This window comes from Indicator indicator, chromosome 18, assembly GCF_027791375.1.
Source record: "Indicator indicator isolate 239-I01 chromosome 18, UM_Iind_1.1, whole genome shotgun sequence".
NCBI lineage: Eukaryota > Metazoa > Chordata > Aves > Piciformes > Indicatoridae > Indicator > Indicator indicator.
This window is the reverse complement of record NC_072027.1, coordinates 2148638-2169043: the sequence shown is the minus strand read 5'-3', so window position 1 is coordinate 2169043 and position 20406 is coordinate 2148638. Positions and strand designations below refer to the sequence as shown.

General features: G+C 43.2%; 1 protein-coding gene across 1 annotated transcript; it reads left to right on the top strand.

Moving 5' to 3' along the window:
• The first annotated feature begins 3064 nt into the window (after positions 1 to 3064).
• NME5 (NME/NM23 family member 5) lies at positions 3065 to 9265 on the top strand. Its single transcript, XM_054389266.1, has 5 exons — positions 3065 to 3193; positions 5392 to 5597; positions 5958 to 6058; positions 7031 to 7149; positions 9194 to 9265. The coding sequence occupies exons 1-5, from the start codon at positions 3065 to 3067 to the stop codon at positions 9263 to 9265; spliced, it is 627 nt and encodes a 208-aa protein (XP_054245241.1).
• The last annotated feature ends 11141 nt before the right edge of the window (positions 9266 to 20406 follow it).

Sequence of the window (20406 nt, the reverse complement as noted above, 5' to 3'; positions counted from 1 at the left end):
CTGGTTTGCTGAAGAAATAATAATAAAATGTGCATAATAAATCGCAAGACATTAATGTTAGAAGTTTTACACAAATATTGAAAACAGTATTTCTTAAGTATTCAGAATGCCTTTGAACAGCTGAATCTGATGTAAGACTGGCAGACTTGTGCTAATTGCCTTTGAAAAGAAACACCTCTTGCTGAATTAGCACTGAAAAAATTGTGAAGTCAGATTATTTTTTAATAACACATTTTTATCTGTGCAGTTGTAATGTTTATGATATTTGTAAATATTGGATAAAGTATCTCTGTTAAAGACATAAACACCACATGCCTGTATCAGTGAAGCCTGTATCTGAATTACTCAGTCTTGTGCACTTAGAACCTTTATTTTTTTAAGGTATGTGAATAAAAACTTCAGTAGTTTATTTTTAAGCATACTTCAAACTGGCTGCAAGGAAATTACATAGTTTGGCAGTTTGTCTCCAGTTTTGCATCATTACTCATTGCAAAGATTAAGGCAGAGTTGATTTTTCTTAGCCTCAAGCCAGCTTTTGCAGTAGATTTCCTAGTGTCAGCATATATGGCTATGAAAACGGTGCGGTGTTTTGTTGTTTGGTTTTTTGTTTTGTTGTGGGTTTTTTTTGCTTCTTTGCATCTGCTTTCAGTCTGATTTCATAAACCCCTGAAGCTTATATACCTGTCCTGTCTGTGTCAGTGTCACCTCAAGGACTCAAACACAACAGCTGGTTTCTGCTGACTTCACCAGTGGAACAGACATCTTACCAGCACCTTGGACCTCACCATTTTTTGAGAAATTGATAATGAGAGGGGTTGGGCCCAAAGGGGAGAGGAGCTCTGTAGTTATCAGCACCACTGGCTGGTCCACACCCCGATAGTGCCTGGCCAGCTGGCAGGCGTTCAGCCCCCGAGCGCCGGCCACAGTGTGCGCAGCCCTGCGCGGTAAACAGGGTGACCGGGAGGCCATACCAGAGCGCCCCACGCTTCGGCTTCCAGGTTCCAGCGTGCATGATTTCATCGGGTGGATGATGGCTGCACTGTAATTGAGCACAGCCTCAGAGAGATGGGAAAACGGGGAGTGTGCATGGAGCAAACACATTGTCACGATAGCGGTAAAATTCCCCAGGGAATGTGGATTCCCCACCTCTGTTTATGGCTCACCTTATGGTTTAACTCGGAGAACACCGCCTGTTTCCTATTCATTACGTGTTTGTTTTTGTGATAAAAGTGAAGTAGCGCTGAATGGAGACTGTAATTCAATCAGAAATGCTGAGAAACAATATTAGCGAGCTGTAGATTCAGGTTAGTACGCCTGGTGTGCTGTGAGGCAGCGTAATGTGAGCTCCTTACCGTGCTGATGTAGATCAGGCATGTAAACAGGAAACCTCGTGCGTGCTCCCACAATATTGATAGTAGATAATCTGAAGAAGTGCTGGTGTGCTTATTCTTATTTTCCAGTTACCTAATTTTATGAACATCTGCTGCGGGATCATGCCTCTCTCAGCAGTCCTGAGTGAAAGTAAAACCAACATAAACCTTTCATTGTCATGGGGAAATGGGATTTTTTGATCGCTCCCCCATATATCGCGTTGCCCTCTTCTTTACTCTCGCATAACACGAGGTGCCCATAAACAGGCAGATGTGTTTGCTCGATATTTGCCCGGAAACCGCGGCCGCCCTAGGCCTCTGGATGCGCCCATTGCGCCTGCCGCAACCAGCACAGCACCGTCCCCCAGCCGCCATCTTTGATCCGCCCCTGCCCGACTCCCACCCAGCTGAGGGGCGCGGAGGCCATCTTGTGGCCGCTCCGCCCGGCGCCCGCCCGCCGAGTCGGCCCCGCCGTCGCCTAGCAACGGCGGCGGAGCGGCAAGGTGCGTGGCATGGCGCTGCCGGCGGGAAAGGCCCGGTCGCACCGGTCCGAACCTGGTCGGGGCTGGGCTGGGAGAGGGAACCGGCCGCAGCCGCCGTGGGGGCAGAGCAGCCTTAGCTGGTGGCGTGGCGACGGTTCCCAAAGGGTCGGGGGGGGCTGAGCCGGTCTCTGGGTCGGGCGGTGGGGAGTCAGTAGAAAGGGAAGAGACGCTTCCTTTGGTCTCAGTCGAGTCCTGCAGAAGCTCTCGGGCCGTCCGTGTCCATGACGGGGTGCTCTAGCACTTCAGTTGTGCGTGTACTTAAGCCTGATTCCTAGGTAGAGCAGCCCCAGCCGTCCTGTGCTCAGCTCTCCCTCTTTTCTTCCCTGACCGAGGCTGCAGCCTGGTCAACCAAATTTGAAAGCAGACGAGGAGTCTCGAAGGTACAGATGCAGGAAAAAAATCATCCCAACCGAGAAGGTAGGTGGAAGTGAGGAATTCTATCAGGGTTCTGTAGAAGTGAGCTGGCCAGTTAGCTGTGTGCCTCTGTCTTGTCTGGTGCAGATGAGAGGCCTTGGACTGGGAGCATGGAGGCAGGGAGAAGAGAGGGAAAATAGGGTCACAAGTGTGTTAGAAACCTGTTTGCACGAGTTTATTCACAGAAGGATTTTGTATCCTAATAGCTTGCTAATGGCCTGATCTCTCGGTTAGAAAACTGGCACTTTGTCTTGAGTGCCATAAAGATAAGAATTAAATAACAATTGAGAAATACCCTGAGGCTTACAGGTGGAATAGGTCCAAGTATAAGTCCCACACTGCATTCTTCATGCATGAGAATACAGATTTGGAAAGTGGTGGAGCCTGGGTAGCTCTTAAACATAGAAAAGTGTATCAGGACACTTCTGTCATGCATTTTCTGCATTGATTATTGAAATATACAATGCATTTTGCAGTTGGCTATAAACATGCAAATTTGGACTTTATTTTCCACAAAATACCCCTGGACTGAAAATGGGAGAGTGAACTATAGGGTGTGGACTAGCCCAGAGAAAAATTTCACATGGATTTTGTGAAATGGAGGTGACCCTCTCCATACCTGTGATAAAACAGTAGATATCACCACAGGTGGCTGTGCAGTAGACAGGCTTCAAATGTCTTAAACTGGTGTCCTTGCAGTACAAAAGAGACATGTGAATTCCTAATTTAGGAGTCAAGATGCAGATGTTAATGCCCGAACCTCAGATTTTTGTGGAAAGAACTCTGGCTCTCATCAAACCAGATGTCATTGACAAAGAAGAAGAAATAGAGGAGCTCATTCTCCGATCAGGATTCCTGATTGTTCAGGTAACAGGCTGTTATTCAGTTTATAAATCAGAGCAATGTTTATCTTAGCTTTCAGCAGTCAAGCCAGTAACTAAAAGTGCCCAAAAGTCAATTTGTATTTTTCATGTGTCATCAACCACCACTACCAGGTTCCGTTAGGGTTTTTGCTGATGCATGGCATTGAACAGAACACACCAACCATTTTCCTGACCACAGGAAACGCAAACTCTGTTAATAAACTCAGTTCTAACAAACCTGTGTGGCAGATGCATGGGCTTTCCTGAAGGAGCTCTTGAGAGAGCAGATTGCTTTGGTATTCTTCATAGAGCATGAGCTGCCAGGTGGATGCTTAAAGAATTAATTGGATTAGGTAGCTGGCCAGTTGCAGTCTAAGGTATTTTGTTTCCATTGTTTTTCATGTAAGCAGACTTTATGGATATTTAAATATATTATAAATATTTCATTTGCCTTGCTGAGCTTGTCCTTTTACATTTTGGACCTGATGTGGAGGCCATGGGCATGTTGCACTGAGCACTGGTATCAGACCCTGTGCTGCTGGGAAAGGCTCTGGAGTCTGACTTCCAGCAGATTGTATTAAGCTAATATTTGTTGTCAGATAATAAGAAATGTGTTCTCCCACTCCTCTTTTGTGGGTGCCTTCATACGCTTGCTCTGTAACAGCGTTCGAAAAGGAACAGTACAATTAGCCAGAGTCTGGGAAATAAAGCAGAGCGCTGGAAGCGAGAGTCCGCCAGGCTCTTCAGTGAGGAGCCAGCAGGGAAGGATGGTTTCCCTCGCTTCTAGCTGTCGTTCATAACCGGACCGTACTAGGGCTGATCCCCTCTCCGGTTCCGCGGCTGGTCAGCACCTCGCTGCAGGGATAGGACTGGCGCAGCGGCCGCTGGAGGGCGCTGTGCTATCGCGCCTGCCGCCGGCGGCGGGGCGCGGCCGGGGCCTCCCCTGCCACCTCCTCTTTCTACCCTGCCTCCTCCTTCCACCCTGACTCTTCCTCTGCCACCTGCCACTCACGCTTCCTCCTTCTTCTCTTTCTGGCCCGGCAGCGCCCTTGGCCATGGGAGCTGGCTCTGTGGCATTGAGCGAGGGGCTATTCGGCTTCCGGAAAATACTTTAACTTTTTTTTTCCTTTTTTTTTTCATATTGAAAATGTAACGATTTGTCTTATTATTCTAAATGCTCCTTTTTTACATTTGTTCTTTTTACTTTCCTCCCTTACCTTTAATGGTTGTTTTATTGTGTCCAAAAGACTCCTCCTCTGAACGTGAGGAGAAACTTAGAAACTTGTTTGGTGTGAGGGTGCTGGAGACCTGGAGCAGGCTGCCCATACAGGTTGTGGAGTCTCCTTCTCTGGAGAGATTCCACCTGGATATTGTGATCCTGGGCAAGCTGCTGTGGGTGCCCTGTTTTAGCATAGGAATTGGACTGCATGATGTCCAGAGGCCCCTTCCAGCCCACACAATTGTGTGATGCTGTGGTTTATGTGAAATGTATCGGAAGACAAAATAAATTACTTCTCTTTATTGTTTTGTTTTAATGGCAAGATGTTTATAATATTTTCTGATGTCTCCAGTGACTTTTTGGCATCAAAGTTATTAAGAATATGAATTTGTGGTACTCTTGCCTAAGTCTGGGCTTGAAGAATGCACTTTTTTCCCCCCCTTCTCTTTTCATGACTGCCATATTCCTTCATAACTTCCCAAATTTATCCTAAACCTGGCAGCTTGCAGGCCAGGCAGCTAATATGATAATCACAAAGCCAGAGTACTGAATGAAAATTAGAACAATTGCATAATTAATGGTGTGGGCTGAAGAGAAAATTGTTTAAAAGTAGAACATTGTGCTGGAGCAGCTGAGTAATTAAAGCCTGTCCTTGTGATGCTCTTCACTTTTTCTGTAGAGTACCCTGACTATCCTTTGAAGTCATCCAGCAGTTTAACTGCTGTAGTTTGTGTGGGGTAAAATCACGTTACTCAAATGGCCTGATTGTCTGCTTAATTAACTTAGAAACTCCTGTTCTTTGTTACTCTGTCTCAAAAAGGGTGACGTCGAGGGGAATCATTTTAGGCTGGGACATCATTCAGTGCCTGTTGTGCACTTGGAAGATAGGACTGGAGCAGAGGACTGTATCCTGCCTGAGGTAACAGGCTAGCTAAAGTTGGCATGCTTGGTTTTCACTCTTTTTTTTTTTTTTTTTTTAATAGAAACGGAAGCTCCAGTTAAGCCCAGAGCAATGTAGCAACTTTTATGCAGACCAGTATGGAAAAATGTTTTTTCCTAACTTAACAGCCTATATGAGTTCTGGACCTTTAGTTGCTATGGTTCTTGCCAGACATTCTGCAGTCTCATACTGGAAGGAATTGCTTGGACCATCAAACAGCTTAAGAGCTAGGAGAACTCACCCTCACAGGTAACAACCCACTGATCAGCCTTGGAGAAGTCAGTAAGTTTTTGTCTTTCTCAATTGAGACCAGAATTTCTCTCCTTTTACAGCAGAGGCACAGCTTTTATCTGTTAACTTTTCAGTTTTGTGTAACATAGCTTTTCACCTGTGTTTTTTTTTTTAGTGGGTAAAGTTCACTCATTTTATGGATCATGCTGAACACATGAGCATAAATTTTAGGTACCTATGTATTTTTTTCTATAATCAAAATCAAGCCGATGCCTTGTTAGTTATTCCACATGTATTGCTTTTATGTGCTCTTCAAGTGTAGACAATTGGAAGGGATTTGCAGCTGCCTACCAAGCAGTTTTTTTCTCTTGTTTTTAGCTTAAGAGCAATCTATGGGACTGATGACCTGAGGAATGCACTTCATGGCAGTCACAGCATTTCCTCAGCAGAAAGAGAAATTCGATTCATGTTTCCAGAAGGTAAGATGGTGCAAATGATACATTGCCAGTCTTGGGAGGATAATGTCCTTCCCCATTATTACTTGTCTCTGTCTAGACTCTAGATACAATCAGATTTAGAAGATTTGTTTTTCTTTATGAGGATGTGAGTCTCTTTATGGATGAGCTGATATTTTTGCTGTGAAAAACATACCACATCTGAAGAGCCATTACAGGGATTGCTTACACTTTCCAAAGCTCTGTGGTCTTGGAATTAGAGCAGATTGAGCTAGTAAATGAGAGGAAATGGGAAGCCATTACACTCTAGCATGTCCTTCTGGCACTGTCAGCCCTGAACACTCCTGTTGGCTTGAAAAGACCAGAGTCTTCTTGGGCTTGAGGCTGAGTAATTCCTGTTCAACAGGATAGTCCAATTCCAAAGTGCCAGAGAAATGGGCCATAGAACCTGGGAAGTCTGGGAGAGGATCTCTTGTTTGTAGTGTGACAGGTGAAAGAAGGCTTTGCTCTTTGAGAGAGAGAGATGCAAGAGAAACTGCTGGAATAACTTGTTTTGTCACTGCAAATAAGAGGTTGCACTTCCCTACAAACCCTACCCATAGTAAGCCATATCTCTTCTTCTCACCCTAATGTCAAAGCAGGACTTGAGGTGAGATTTTTAGGGTCTTCAGAAGCCAATTTCACACTGCAAGAAGAAAGTACTAAACATGGGATATATTGTTTCTCCCCTGCCTCCAGCACATCTTCAAGGACATAGGTTTTCCTCAGGTGATCTGATTTTTTTCCCCTTTCATAATTGGCTATAATTAGTAAGATTACCTCAGGAGCATTGTGAAAGGGTTCAGGGTGCAGTTTGTTGTGGGAGAAGCTATAAAAACCATTATGTATTATTAACTTATTAAGGAAAACAGCAGCTCACATAAACAACCTTGGCAAGAATGCCCCTTTACATCACCCTCCAAGCTGCTTTCCAGCACCTGTGGTTATGATTTACAGCAATCTTGGAGCCAATTCCAGCTGGACAAAGAGCCAGGGATTACTTGAACCTGTACGTGAAGCCAACCCTACTGGCTGGGCTGACTGCCCTGTGCAAAGAGAAGCCAGCAGATCCCATGGTATGTACCAGTCTGGCAGTGTTGTGTTCTATGCTCTGTGATGCATTTACTTCATAGTAGTAAAGGAAAGCTACTCCTATTACAAGAGCTTTGCTAGCTGCCTGCTGATGAGCTCATCAAATAAGGTTTGACTTGCAAGAAGGTGATTGGTTTGTCAACAGATGAAACCAGTCAGGACTGAAGGAAATCAGCCTTGATAAAATAACAAGGGGTATAGGTGATGACTTTCTAACATGTAGCTGTTGCAGATGGCTGAAAGGTAAATGAGTCCTATCATATGATGTCAAATGTTTTGAACTACTTAGGTGAGGTCAGATGCTGATCACCCTGGTAGGAGTTAACAGAAGTAAAATTCTGTAGAGTTCTCAGCAAACTATTCTATTTTTTTGTCATTGTTATGTTTAATATTGTCAGTCCTGCTTTAGGTTAAGCTGTTTATTTGACACTACAGCATTAATTAGCTCCACAGTTCACCAGGAAAGTGAATTATAATTCTTTAGAGTGAAACCTATCTTGGGTGGTCAAACTGGCCTACAGAAAATTCTTCTTTGTAGCTATGAAGATGATGCATCTTACTCTCCTCTCACACATTATTCCTTTTACAGTTCTTTGTGGAAATACTACAGTTAATTTCTGTTGTGTTGTTGGATTTTTTTTTTTGGGGGGGGGTGTTTTGTTTTTTGTTGGTTGTGGGTAGGTGTTTGGGATTTTTTGTTTTGGGTTTTGGTTGTTTGGTTTTGTATTGGCTGTTTTGTTTGTTCGTTCGTTTGTTTTTTTCAGTCCTTAAAATCAATATTTGTCTGGGGCAAAGATGATTAATGTTTTTGTATTCTTAAAGTTCAAGCTGTTGACACTAGTACTTCTTCAAGAGTCAGCTCTTTGCCATGTTAAAATCTGATTTATTTTTTCCCTCTTACCTTCTAAGTCACGTTTCTCTCAGTGTTTGTTTTTGCTTCCAATTAGTCTCAGCATTCTGAGCACAATTTTCAAGCCACTTACGTGGTAACTAATAGTAACTTCATGGAGCCCATGTTTTGCTGCTTTGTTTGTAAGAAAGCTGTAAAGCACTGCCCAGTAGCTTTGCTACAATTAAAACACATTTGCACCCTGTTCCCTCTCTGTAAGCTCTGTGACCTTGTAACAGAAGGAAATTATTTTTAAAATTTCTCTTCTTCCCAAGCAGCCTTTCTAAGGGCTATTGCAGTTGGGAATTGGGTTTTTGTTTGCTTTCCATGTCTGTCTTGTTTTTACTGTTCTGCTGTTGACTAACCTGTGAGGACTGTCACAACGCTCTGCTGCTTGTCTCCTCTTTTTGTACCTGGTAATAAAAGAAGAGTGTTGCTTGCCTTATTGACCTACTATTCTATCAGTTCTTTCACTTCACAGCATGGTATGAAGTTTGTTGTACTTAGCATTCCAGAAACTAGTTGTCAACAGCCTTGTGAGGTAAAAAAGGATGTGTTAAAAACAGCTCTTTACAATGGAGAAATCGAGGCAAGGGGTTGATTTGCCAAAGGCCAGGTGAAGTTAGGACTCAGCATTCCTACCTCCTGGAAAACTTGGAGGAAGAATTTCAAAAAGCGACCATGTATTAAGTTTTAGGTACTCTAAGGTGATTTCAGTGCAAAATACTGGCACTTTTAATGCATGATTACTAAATTAAGTGTCTGTAAGTGTTGTTGGGGGTAATATTTCATGAAGCAGTTTCATGCCTATTATACAGCCTCATTATAAACAGTCGATAGGATTATTTGAAGTATGGCTCAGAGGTTCTTACACAGACACAAAGACATTGCCATAAAAAAACTTGTTTTCTAAAGGTCAGTGTGAATTGTTCAAAAGCTGTGAAGATTTAAAAGAACATTTTTTTTAAACCCAGGTTATTTGTATGTCTGTTTTTTCTGAAAGGTCTTCATTTTGCAGCACAGTAGGAGAGTGTCTGTATCAGAGGTTTCAAATCATGCTTTTCATATTCTCCTGTACACTCAATAGAAAACGACAGAGGACTGAACATGTTTGGATTTTTTTTGTTGTTGTTGCACAGACTTGGCTTGCTGACTGGCTGATTGAACACAACCCTAATAAACCCAGGCTACAGTATCAGATCACTGAATAAGAGCATCAGGAGTGAGAGCTTGATGAAAATCATCATCACCAGTTAAAGATAAATGCTTTAATTTGAGTGTATACTTTGGCTATGTAAATCAATATTAACTGAAGTAGATGTTACTGTCTTAACTATCCGTGTCTTTGTGGAATAAATGAACTTATGCTTAACCAAGATTTAGTAGTTCTAGTAGCTTTGCTATTGACAAAGTGAATGGAGAACTACATTGATAAATTTATGGTGTCATCTGACTAGAAAAATATAAACCTCCCATCAAGGTAAGACTTAACTGGTGTTTTCCTCATTTTTATGGGTTCGGGTGTCTGGGGAAAATTTACATTAGCACAGATTTCCCAGTGCCATACAGCTGGCCTCTACCTTGTCAAACAGCTGTGTTTCAGCATTTTTTTTATCAGGCACAAATTCCATTTTGAAGGGAGGTACTTGTGCTTAACTTGGAAATCTGTTGCTGGAGGCATATTAGCACCTTCAGGATTTTAACTGCTGCTTGCATCACCGACCTAAGGTCACTTTTGAAGATGGGTCACTTGAGCACTTGTCAATGTAATTTGAAGGATTTATTTGAAGTTAGATTAGCGGTGAAAGGCACAGCGATTATAAATCGGCCTTTGATTTCCACTGGAAGTCTCAAGAAGGTGTATTTCAGTCAAGGACTAATGCTATCTTCCAGCATTTGTTTGAAAGAAAGGTGCTTAATTGGAGCAGCTCAGCTGAAGGGTGTTGGTTTTTGTTCTCCTGCCCTTCAAAGGTATGCTGATTTCGGTTGTTTTCCTTGTATGGTTGTTTACACTTGAACTTTAATGTGTTCTATTTGAGAGTTTAAAGAGAACGAGTTAGGGGCCAGCTGCTCGACAGGCAATGGCTTAAATCCACACCGTTACCTTTGCTGAAGTTCGGGGGGCCATGGGGCTTTTACATTTTGTTGAATGAGCTACTGTTGTGCTGTTAACCTCAAGCTTTGTATCTTACGGTCTGAGTGGCTAGCATGGAGAAGACAATGTCACTTTCATAACTCTGAAACCTTAGTATGCTTGACTAATACTGACCAGCCAAGCAATTTCATAATTTAATGAAAAACCTTGCTCCCCCAACCTGAGTAATTACCAGGAACTGGAGTCATTTGTCTGTAACATTAAACTGTGTTTAAGCCAGTTGTTTATCTTCTCAGTGGAATAAAACACTTTTGCCAGCCCAGAGAACAAACGTTTAGAAAACTGATTCCTACAGTACCAAGACCAGGACTTTTAGGAGAAGAAATTAAAAAAAAAAAAAGGCAAACAAAAAACCCCAACAAAAACCTAAATCCAAGCCCTCAACTATGAAGGAAAAAAAATCAGATCTGCTTATAACTAATTTATTTTGCCTGTAATTATTGTCTCCATATGTGTCTGATTGCTCCTATTACAGGACAGTTATAATTTGTGGTTTCCTGTCAGCTGAACCAAAAAATTTTTCTTTATTTGAAGATGCCTGAAACTAAAATCTGGTGAATTCACAAAACATTCTCCTGTATTTTGTTAGTTAGTGTGGCATTTGCTTACTAATTTTGATGCAGTGCTGCTTGACAATAAATAACTCTTGTCTGTTACTGCTGGAGTTTTAATTTTTGCTTTTGTGTTATGTTGTACCTGTGAAAGATCAGAACTTTCATAAAGAATATGTGGGTCCTTACCAGGAGAAAGGGCAAAAGCAGCTGATGTTGCAAAAGTTTCCTTTATAACCTATGCAGTAAGAAATGTAAGTCATTCAAGTGTGTGTCAGGGATTTATTCTGCAGTATTAGAACTAACACCTTCAGTTGCTGACTGGTGGTCACATTTTTCCAAAGGAAGGGTAGCAGAAGGCCAGCCTTGGGAATGTGATGTGGGCAGCCAGCCTGGTCCCCTGGGGGTGCTGTCACACCACAGGAGAGACTTCTGGAGGACTTGCTGCTTACATTTCTTTTTGTCCTGAGTTTTCCCTTTGGCTCAGGGCAGTATAGGCTTTGCCAGTGTTCTAAATCCATATCACAGAAAATGTATCATTGGGAAAAACAGATGAGCTGAAAGATGTCTTAATGTTGGGTATCTGTTGGTGTAAGCTGCTCTCTGTGGGAACAAGTGCCCTGTCTTCTCTGTCAGGTCAAAATAATTACCTTGCCTTTTGAGTTTTATTGGGTATTTTTAACTTTGAGGGAGTTCATTTTAGTTTTACTGCCTGAGTACTGGAATAGAGCTATGTCCATAAACCCAGTAGCTCAGTCTGTTTCCCATAATTCTGTTTTTTTAACAGACTTTCTCCTGGAACCTTGCTTATTATATGCTTGCTATCACCTGCACTGGAAATTACTCTTGGAATGATACAGATCAAACTAGTCTGAAGTGTACAGGGTGAGACAGTTTAGCCTTCCTGTCTCACAAGGGATTTATTATCTTTAAGAGCAGTTAAACTACCAGGAACCTTGAGCATCCTTTAAAGATGGTAGAAACCTCAGTCAAAGCCAGTTTCCTGTTGCATATGTAAGTCAGAGCATTCCAGCTTGCTGAGCCTCAGAAGGGCTGTTCAGAACTCAGGAATTTAATTCAACAATAAATAAAGTGTTACATGGAGATTTTCAATCTTCGTCTTTCTCAGGTAGGGGAGAAAAGGATTTTCTTTCTTCATTCAAGCTATTAATTGTGGCTGTCCTTTTTAACATCAGTTGTATAAGCAGCACTGGTACACTGGTGATAAACTGATGGACATTTGTCTTGGTGGCACTATATGAAGGGAAGGAGTGACTCAATTCTTTCTTTCAGTGCCCTATTAGAGTGACAGCTATTCACAGACACAAGGGTCTTAGTTAATTTTAACTGGTTATGTTGGAGCAGTCATATTAAGATACCTCATTCTGGACAGCAAATGTTGGTCAATTTTGGCACTACCCAACAACAGTGGTGAAAATACTGTGGGTTTACATTTCCTGTTCAAACAAACAAAAACCAGCAACATCAAAAAAAAATCCAAACAAACAAAAACAAAAAAAAACCCAAACCCTGGAAAATATTTTTATTTTACTGGGGAGCCTTTCTGCACCTTGTAACTTGCACTTTTTTGCAGTACTGTTTCCTTTTAGATGGCAGACAGCAGGTTTGTTCTTGGACTAGACAATAGAACTTCACTCCTCTCTACTGATTACCTGTTGCTTTGCTTTATTCCAGCAGACTAGCTCAAACCAGCATGGCAATATCACAGGGACTATCATAGGTACTTGCTTGTTCTGCTCTTAGTGAAACCTGCTGTCTTTTGGATAGTCAATCAAGAAGAGCTGCCTGTACCTAGAAATCTTCTGTAGTCTGGATGAGCTCCTCTGGGTGTAGAGTGTGTCAGCAGCATGAGCGATGTGTTGAGTCTTCTTGGGAGGATGCCTGTCAAATTATTGTTATGCTGCCTCCTGCCAAGTGATCCTGGAGAGGCTGCCACAAGCTCAGTGGAGAGCCTATTGTTGGTCTTCTGAGCCAGAAAGGAGGCATTGTTGTAAGAAGAAGCAGTTGGTGGGAGAAGAAGGCAGCTTGCAGACAGGTGGGTGAATGATACTCTAATAATGATAACACTGAAGGATTAAGGATTCTTTTCAGTTCACTGCTTGTGAGTGTTTTACAGCTGAGGGAGCTGATGCTTCCACACAAAATGCTCCACGTAGTGCCTTGCTGTGTGTGCTTACAGTTGTCTTGTATGGCATCATATTTTGTCTCCTGAGAACACTCAACAGCCTCTTTATTGCTTAGCTGTAGTAGTGTTGTGAAGCACAGCTGCTTAAAAACCCCCCAGACTCACTTGTAAATATGATGGTGAAAAGGGTGGGATGTCTGAGTCAGCCTGGGTGGATCTTCTGTGTTACTAGAGAGAACTGCAAGAGACAGCTGGGTGCAGCCTGTCAGTCCCTGCATGAGGAATCTCATATGAACTCACTCGAAATTCCAGGGAAACCTTGTGCAAGAGCCTAATTTGGTTCTAAATCCTCTTGGTTTTAGTAAACTACTCTGCAAACCACCCACACTCCTTTATAATCTATTTATAGTCAGTGCCTAAGCTCTCATTTCCTTGTGAGGGGACAATTGGGTTTTGTTGTGTTTCCAGAATCATCAGGTTAGGGAATTCTGCCCTTCCAAAAGCAACATCTTATTGCTCTGCTGGCTCTCAGGTCTTATCTCTTTTAGGTGCTGTAAAGGTTTTTTCTTACTGGGTGGCATTCCTGGCACAGTGTGAATGACAGCAGTGGTTTAATGTATTCAGTTTTGTGTCAGGCCTCATCTCTCCACGTGAGAAAATTCCCAGGAGCATTTAATGGACGCGTGCGGATAAACCTCCTGCACGCCCCATAAAGCCCTTTACTATGGGCCACTATAAAATAGTCATTACAGGGTGATGGTTAAACTTCTGAGATGAACACAGCCTTTCAATTGCACTTACTTATTTTTATAATGTGTAATTTAGCCACTGAACCATGAGAAGTTATGGCATAGCGAGGCTTTCTCAAAAACAGTGGTTCCAACTGGGCTTTCGGTTTGCTTCGTTGTAAATCTGCAGCCATTCCATTCTCTTAGTTTAAGGAGAGCAGGAAACTGGGATCGTTTCTGGGAGCTGCTCAGATGGTATGTTATCCCTGCATCTGAAATGTATTGTCAGGTGTTGGCATGACACATTCTCCACTCCTACGGAGTTTGTGCCAGGTTTCTCTGGAGCCAAACACAGACAACTCCATTTTCTGCATGCAGAACATGTTGTCATTTGCCATTTTGCTAAGAAGTTGTGCAATGGTAGTTATGCCTGGACAAGGGGAGTTGGATCAAGCCTCTGTCTGAAAACCAGATGCTTCTTTCTGTGACTGCCACACATTGAGATAGCCATGAGATCATTCCCTGCTACTTATAATTTCTAACTCAACTATCCCACGAGGCAATTTCAGAGTACCTTTTTTTTCCTTCAAAGGTCTTCCATGTAAATATACTGAATTGACCGACAAAGTTTTGACCGTGACTGTCTTTGTTTTGCAAAGTTCTCTTGTAAACAGGCACCATGCTGGCTTCCCTGAATAGCACCATCGATGCAATTGAATGGCAGCCACAAAGGGGTAGGAAATGAAATGTCCATTCAATTTCCTATTCATGTAAGTGATAGTTTATCATAGTGATTATTAGCTTCATGTAGTTACGATCTGTGATGGCTATTAAGCCTTGTATTGCCCCCCCCCCCTTTTTTTTTTCTTCAAGGAACTGCAATAAAATGTTGCCTCACCTGAGTGCTGCCTCAGTGTGGAGGCATTCTCCAAACTTACTGTTAGAATCCCAATTAATGCAAAGAACGTCACCACCCTACAAAGCAGCCATGGTGTGTCTTTACCAATTGCTCACCCTCTCTGCGTAATGCCCCTTTTTAAGACAACATGGGATTCCTGGAATGAGCAATTTTGAGTAATCCATAAACATGTTTTTGATAATTGTATCTGTTTTCTTTCTAACATCTCAGTAGGTGAGACAACACAGGACAAAGGAACTAGCAGTACACAAATGGTACAAGTGTGAAGGTCAGGGATGTGATACTCCTTGTGTGATCCTTTGGAGAAGCAGCAAGATCAAGAATAAAACTCATCTCTAGTTCCAGCTTTGTGTCACATTAGCTGAGCTGCAGATCAGTGTATCCCTTCAATAAAAAAAAACCAAACAAACCCTGCTTGTAGTGAAGGAGACTGGGTACTGTGTACTGGATCTGTAGCCCAACCTAGTGTCCTCTGAGGTGAGGTGGAGGAGGTCTCTTCCCTGTCTTTTTGTGGAACAGAACACAAGGCTCCTGGACCCTTATTTCAGGCTTGCCCACCAGTCTGTGTGCCTAACCCCTGACCCAGTACCTTGTGGACTGCTAGGTTGAGCAGTTGATGTCTTGGAGTGCTGGTGCCCATGCACTGCTGCCTGCAGTGGACTTTGGAGTGGCAATACTGGTGAGTGCACGACCAGGTGGTGACTGCACACACACTGCTGGCAGCTGCACTTTTAAGTACCTACTTGGATGTAGGAATGGGGAGTTAAACACACAGGTCCTCAAGGTTTGCCAGTGCTTTGGTGCTTGGATGTTTGGCATATCATTTTGAGAGGTTTCCTTGCAGGCAGTGACTGTTACCTGAGTGTGTGTGGGATGCTGTTCTAATGCAGAAAGCTGCTGCTGTTGCAAGTCTGCTAATGACTTCTGGGCTTCCCAAATCGGTGGTCAGAAAGGAGTGGCCAGTTTTCTTTCAGTTCAGCCAAGGCTTATTTTTAAAGAGAACCTGTATTGCAGAATATCCTGAAAGAATCAGGTGGTCTCACACCTTGTAAGAATGTCTTCTAGGGCAGCACGTCTCTTGCCAAGGCATTGCAGTAACAGTTACATGTGAATTCACTTCAATGGGAATTAATTGAAGCCAAAACAAGATTTCAAATGAAAACAGTCATAAGCAAACTTACAGGAAACCCAGCTGTGGGAGAGGGAAGCTGTAATGGAGAGTGAGGGGTCCTGCTTCACCTGTGGAAATGAAAATGAGCAGAGCCGGCAGAGTTCTGAGGTTGTGTCTGTACTGAACTCTCAGGTTGCAGTGCAGCCTGGAGGCTGGAGTGGTTCAGCTCCAGTGCTAGAGATGAGTCTGTGACCAGGAGGATCCACGCTTCTCTGCTCTAGCAGCATCTCTGTTTTGTTGTCTAATCTGTATTACTGTCTACAGCCACTAAAGTCAATGATCCAAGAGGAAACAGCACAGCATGTTCACTTGCACCATCTTTTGGAGCTGTGAAACAAACAGGTAGAGTGAAGGCTAAATGAGGACAAGTTCCTTTTCTCTGCAAACTCAGCTTCAGCTGCCTGTGTCGTCTTCTGTTCCTACAACACTGAAAAAAGATACTTCTCTATGCCTCCACCATGCAGATACTCTTCCTGAGCTCTGCTCACCTCAGTGACCATCCCAGGTGTGTGGAGACAGGACTCATGTGGACACAGAGAGCAAACACTGATGGACAATTACATTTTCTACTTATTCCCCTCCCCCCAACTGCTTTCTTTTCTGTGCACAAACAGTTGATGTGCCCTTCATCAGCTGATGTGAGGGAGAAAACTGTAAGGTAAAGTGTATTTTTTAAATGAAGTGAAGAGTTTTGTGTGTGTTTCTATAGATTTACTGCAGACAATAATGTTGGGCCACATCCTTAGGTACTATGATCTGGTGTAATTCCACTGAGGTGAATGCTGTTGATGTCAATTTGGTTTTGACCTCAGACCTTAACATCCTGGCAGCTCTTGATTTTCCACTCTCTTGTACTGACAAGAAATTGGATCTTTATCTCTCCAGTCCCAATGAAAATCAGTTGTTTCATTGTCACCTAGTATTAACTTGCAGTTCTTCTACAGTTTTTCTTCACTATGCTTGAGAAGGTTTAAACACACAAGAAATTTTGGAAGTCACCATTTGTATATGCCAACCTTCCTGTGCCAACCCAGGAGTACCTGTGCCAGGTGGGTTTCCCAGTAATAAAACATGGCTTTTCTGTGCACACAGGTGTAACATTAGATTGTTTCTGCTCATGGAGCTTGTAGGAATTGCACACTGGTCTAGAGATGACAGATTGCTGATGGAAGTTTGTTCAGCCTTTAAAGGAAAAAAAACAGCTTCTGCAAGTTTCTTCTTACCTTGGTATGTAGTGCAAGGGGAACATGTTGAGGCATGTCCTTTGCTGTCTGCTTTCAACAATGACCCAAAAAAAAGGGAATTCTTTAGTTAAATAGAAAAAATGGAAATTTCCCTTTCCTCCCCCCCACCTCAAGTGTGTTTAGGTAACTGAAGCACATTCCCACTTGGAGAGATGGGCCTGGCTTGCAGAGGGAAAACCAAAACATTCCAGTGCAGCTAATACTGCAGCTCCTCTGGTGTCCTAAGTTCAGGCCACAGCAGGGGGTGCAGACACCTAAGGGGAATGTGGTAACTTTCTCGATCTTTTCTTTGGAAGAAATAAGAAGATGAGTCACAATTAACCCCTTCAGCTGAAGCAGTGAGCCTCTGGGAGATGAGAGAGGAGGTGAGGCAGAAAGTGAGGTTGGAGCAGAAAGAGGCTGCCTTGGGATAGTCTAAGTCTCTGCACAGACAGAGCAGACCTGTCCTTGCCACTGGTGCTGTTGTATCTGACTTTCCCTTGTGGAAATCAAGGGGTTTGGGCACCATTCTCTGCTTTCAAAATGCTGTTTCTTTCTTGAATGGCTGAAAGTACAGAGAGACTGTCCTGAGAGAAGGTATCTTGACCCTTTGGGGGGCATGTGGTGCCCCTCACATAATGAGGGCTGTGCTTATGTGAACAGCTCTTGCCATTTTTTTTATTCCTGACTACCAGCTATCTGACTTGCCAGCCACACTGTAAGTTTGACTGCTCACTGCAGAGGACAGGGCGTTTTTCCTTGGATGAAAGACTTTGAAAACTGATTTCAGGCCAGCACTGAGTTTTTATGGTGATGGTGATAGTGGGGGTTGGGTGTGGGTTTTGGTTTTTTTTTTTTTTTTTTGTTTTTTTTTTTTGTTTTTTTTTTTTGTTTTTTTTTTTTTTTGGTTTGGTTTTGTTTTCTACTAAAGTATTACACTTGGTTTATGAATTAAATTGAGCCATCACCTACCTGTGGACTCTGCTTCTGGCACAGGCCTTTTAGTTCTAATGGTGTGTCCTGCCAAAAAGAAGTCTTCTTGTCTTGCATCACTTCAGGCCAAATCAATGCATTCATCTTCATCATTGCAGGAAGCATAATTCTGCTCCCTTTTTTACAACCTTCTCTTGTACATCCTTCCTTTCAAGATGTCCAAGCCTGATGTAATGATCTCGCTTTCATTATCTTGCCTTGGCACACCAACAAGCCTGGTCTAGCTGTCCTGTGTCATGGAGTACACTGTGCTCTAGTCAAAAAGGGCTTTCCAGGGCAATTATCAGTCTGTTGGCACAAAATAGTTTGTTCCTCTTACATGACTGATGTGGATGGAGTGGTTTTAGATGTACTGGGCCTGTGTGGGATCCTGAACAAGTAATTGTGTCATAGAACCATAGAGTATTTTGGGTTGGAAAGGACCTTCAAAAGTCATTGAGTCCATGATTTTATTACAAATAAAATCAGTAACATGAAAACATGTACCCCTGCCAAAATCGATGACAGCTAGGTTTTCTCCACCATTCCACATGACACAACCTGGAAAGTAAATTGTCTGCTCCTCTAGACCATCAGGGAGTCAAATGTGTTGCTCAAGATGTCTTGAGATAATAGGCTGAGGCCAGATCTGAGCAGGTGTCTTCTGACATCCTAAAAAGAACAACACTGCAGCCAGGAGGAGCCCAGCCACCATACCCACAGCCCAAAGGTGTTTCCAGGTGACCTCTCAGTGCTCCCAAAGCCTTGCTGCTGGTGGGGCAGAGGGCTGAGAAGCCTGAGTGGGGTGGCTCCAGGTCTTTGGCCTCCTGTGATGTCTTCTTGCATCACAGCAAGTGCACAGTGAGAGTACAGGCTCCTGTGATTCCTTGCCAAGCAGCTGCATCATTCACCTCCTCCACAGCTGTCTGCATATTTGTAGGGGTGCTCTTTGCATGCCATGCACTGCAGGCCTGTGGTGCAGCTAGGCAGAAATTGCCTTCTGCTGGGAACCAACCCATTTTGCAAAGTTAAACCCCTCTAGTTCCAGACATCAACAAATCCTGGATGCTTAGGGAAAATGTGTGAAAAACCTTACAGTGTATGAGGTGCACATCCTCAGCTGCCTCATCTTTGTAACCTGGACCTTTTCCTGAAGTATCAAAACCCTGCTGGAAGCATCTCAGGGCAAGAGTACTTTGTGATGTGTCACAGTGTGACTCACAATGGGAAGCAGCTTGTAGCAGCAGCAGTTGGGACCATAAAGTGCTGTCTTGTTGCCTGGCTTGTCATTAGCAAGAGAGGACTTTTTCTAACCCAGATGACATCTCCAAGTGTTTCTTCCTCAAGGACTGGTGGGTGGATTAGCAGAGGAACCTTGGAGGAACAGGCTGAAAGCCAATGTGTCCATGGTGGTAGGGACACAGTTGGAATTAAGATTAGCACATCCAAAGCTTTGGTTTTTTAATGTTTTTTTTGAGGTTTATTACCATTAGACATTTTCTGATTTGATTTATTTAGCTGTCTTGAGAATCTCTGTCTTTGAGCAAAGTGTGTGTGTGTGTGTCCCAGGTACCTGAGAATGCAGGGATATGTCTTTGGTCCATCACAGACAGCTGCACACCGATGAGATGGGCAAGATGGAGACTTCACATCTTGTTGCTCCCTGCCTGTCTCTAGCAGATGAGTGCTTGTGGAGAAGTCCCTCAGTCCTTAGATGGCTGCTGAACAATGATTGATGGACCTTACTCAGAGCAGAGGACAATGCTGGGCTAAACCTGGGGAGTGGACCTGCCACTTTTTTTTCTTTTCCCCTTCACTTCCCAGATATCTGCAACACTGGTGACAAACTGCTGCCAAATGCAGCTCCTGCAGGGCATGTCCCTCCAGCAAGTCTCCTGGATGAACAAGCACCAATCTGCTTCTCAGCAGTGCTTCACTGCCTTCTGTTGTCATTTTTCCAACCTTTGGGGCCTTAGTGATTTTTTTTTTCCCCCATTACTGTGTGACTGTAGAAAAAAAATGTCTTAAGAGGTCTGTATGAAAAGCTGCTTGTCCTTCAAAGCACAGGCCAAGGTGATATTTGGTCTAAGGAGTGGCACCTGAAGGACAAGTCTGTTATTCCATGGCTCTCTAGTTGATACATTCTCCCAAAAGCCAGTGGTCTCCAAGAAAGAAATGGCCTTGTCTGGGAAAATCAAGCAAGAGATGTAAATTGTGGCCATGGGATGCTTTAATGCATTTGTATCTCCTTCAAAGGAAGCTAAACTGCATGCAGAAGATGATAGATGAGTTTCTTTTCACACGTGGATTTAATAGCCTCCCAAGATGTAGCTGTGGGTTTAATGCTAGAGAAAGTCATCAGGAAAATAGTTCCCTGGGGTGAGGTCAGTGTCCTCCTGCTGGCAGATTTCAAGGGAATGGGCTGAAGAGTTTTTGTCAGTGGCTAGCTTGGTTAGGAAGCAGGGTGGTTAATAGGGTGCTGAGCAG

Bases quoted from the DNA above. Each gene is read 5' to 3' on its own strand.
- NME5 (XM_054389266.1), top strand. From the start codon at position 3,065: ATGCAGATGTTAATGCCCGAACCTCAGATTTTTGTGGAAAGAACTCTG. The intron at 3,194-5,391 runs GTAACAGGCTGT...TTTTTTTAATAG, and splicing joins CAGGATTCCTGATTGTTCAG to AAACGGAAGCTCCAGTTAAG. The intron at 6,059-7,030 runs GTAAGATGGTGC...TATGATTTACAG, and splicing joins TCGATTCATGTTTCCAGAAG to CAATCTTGGAGCCAATTCCA.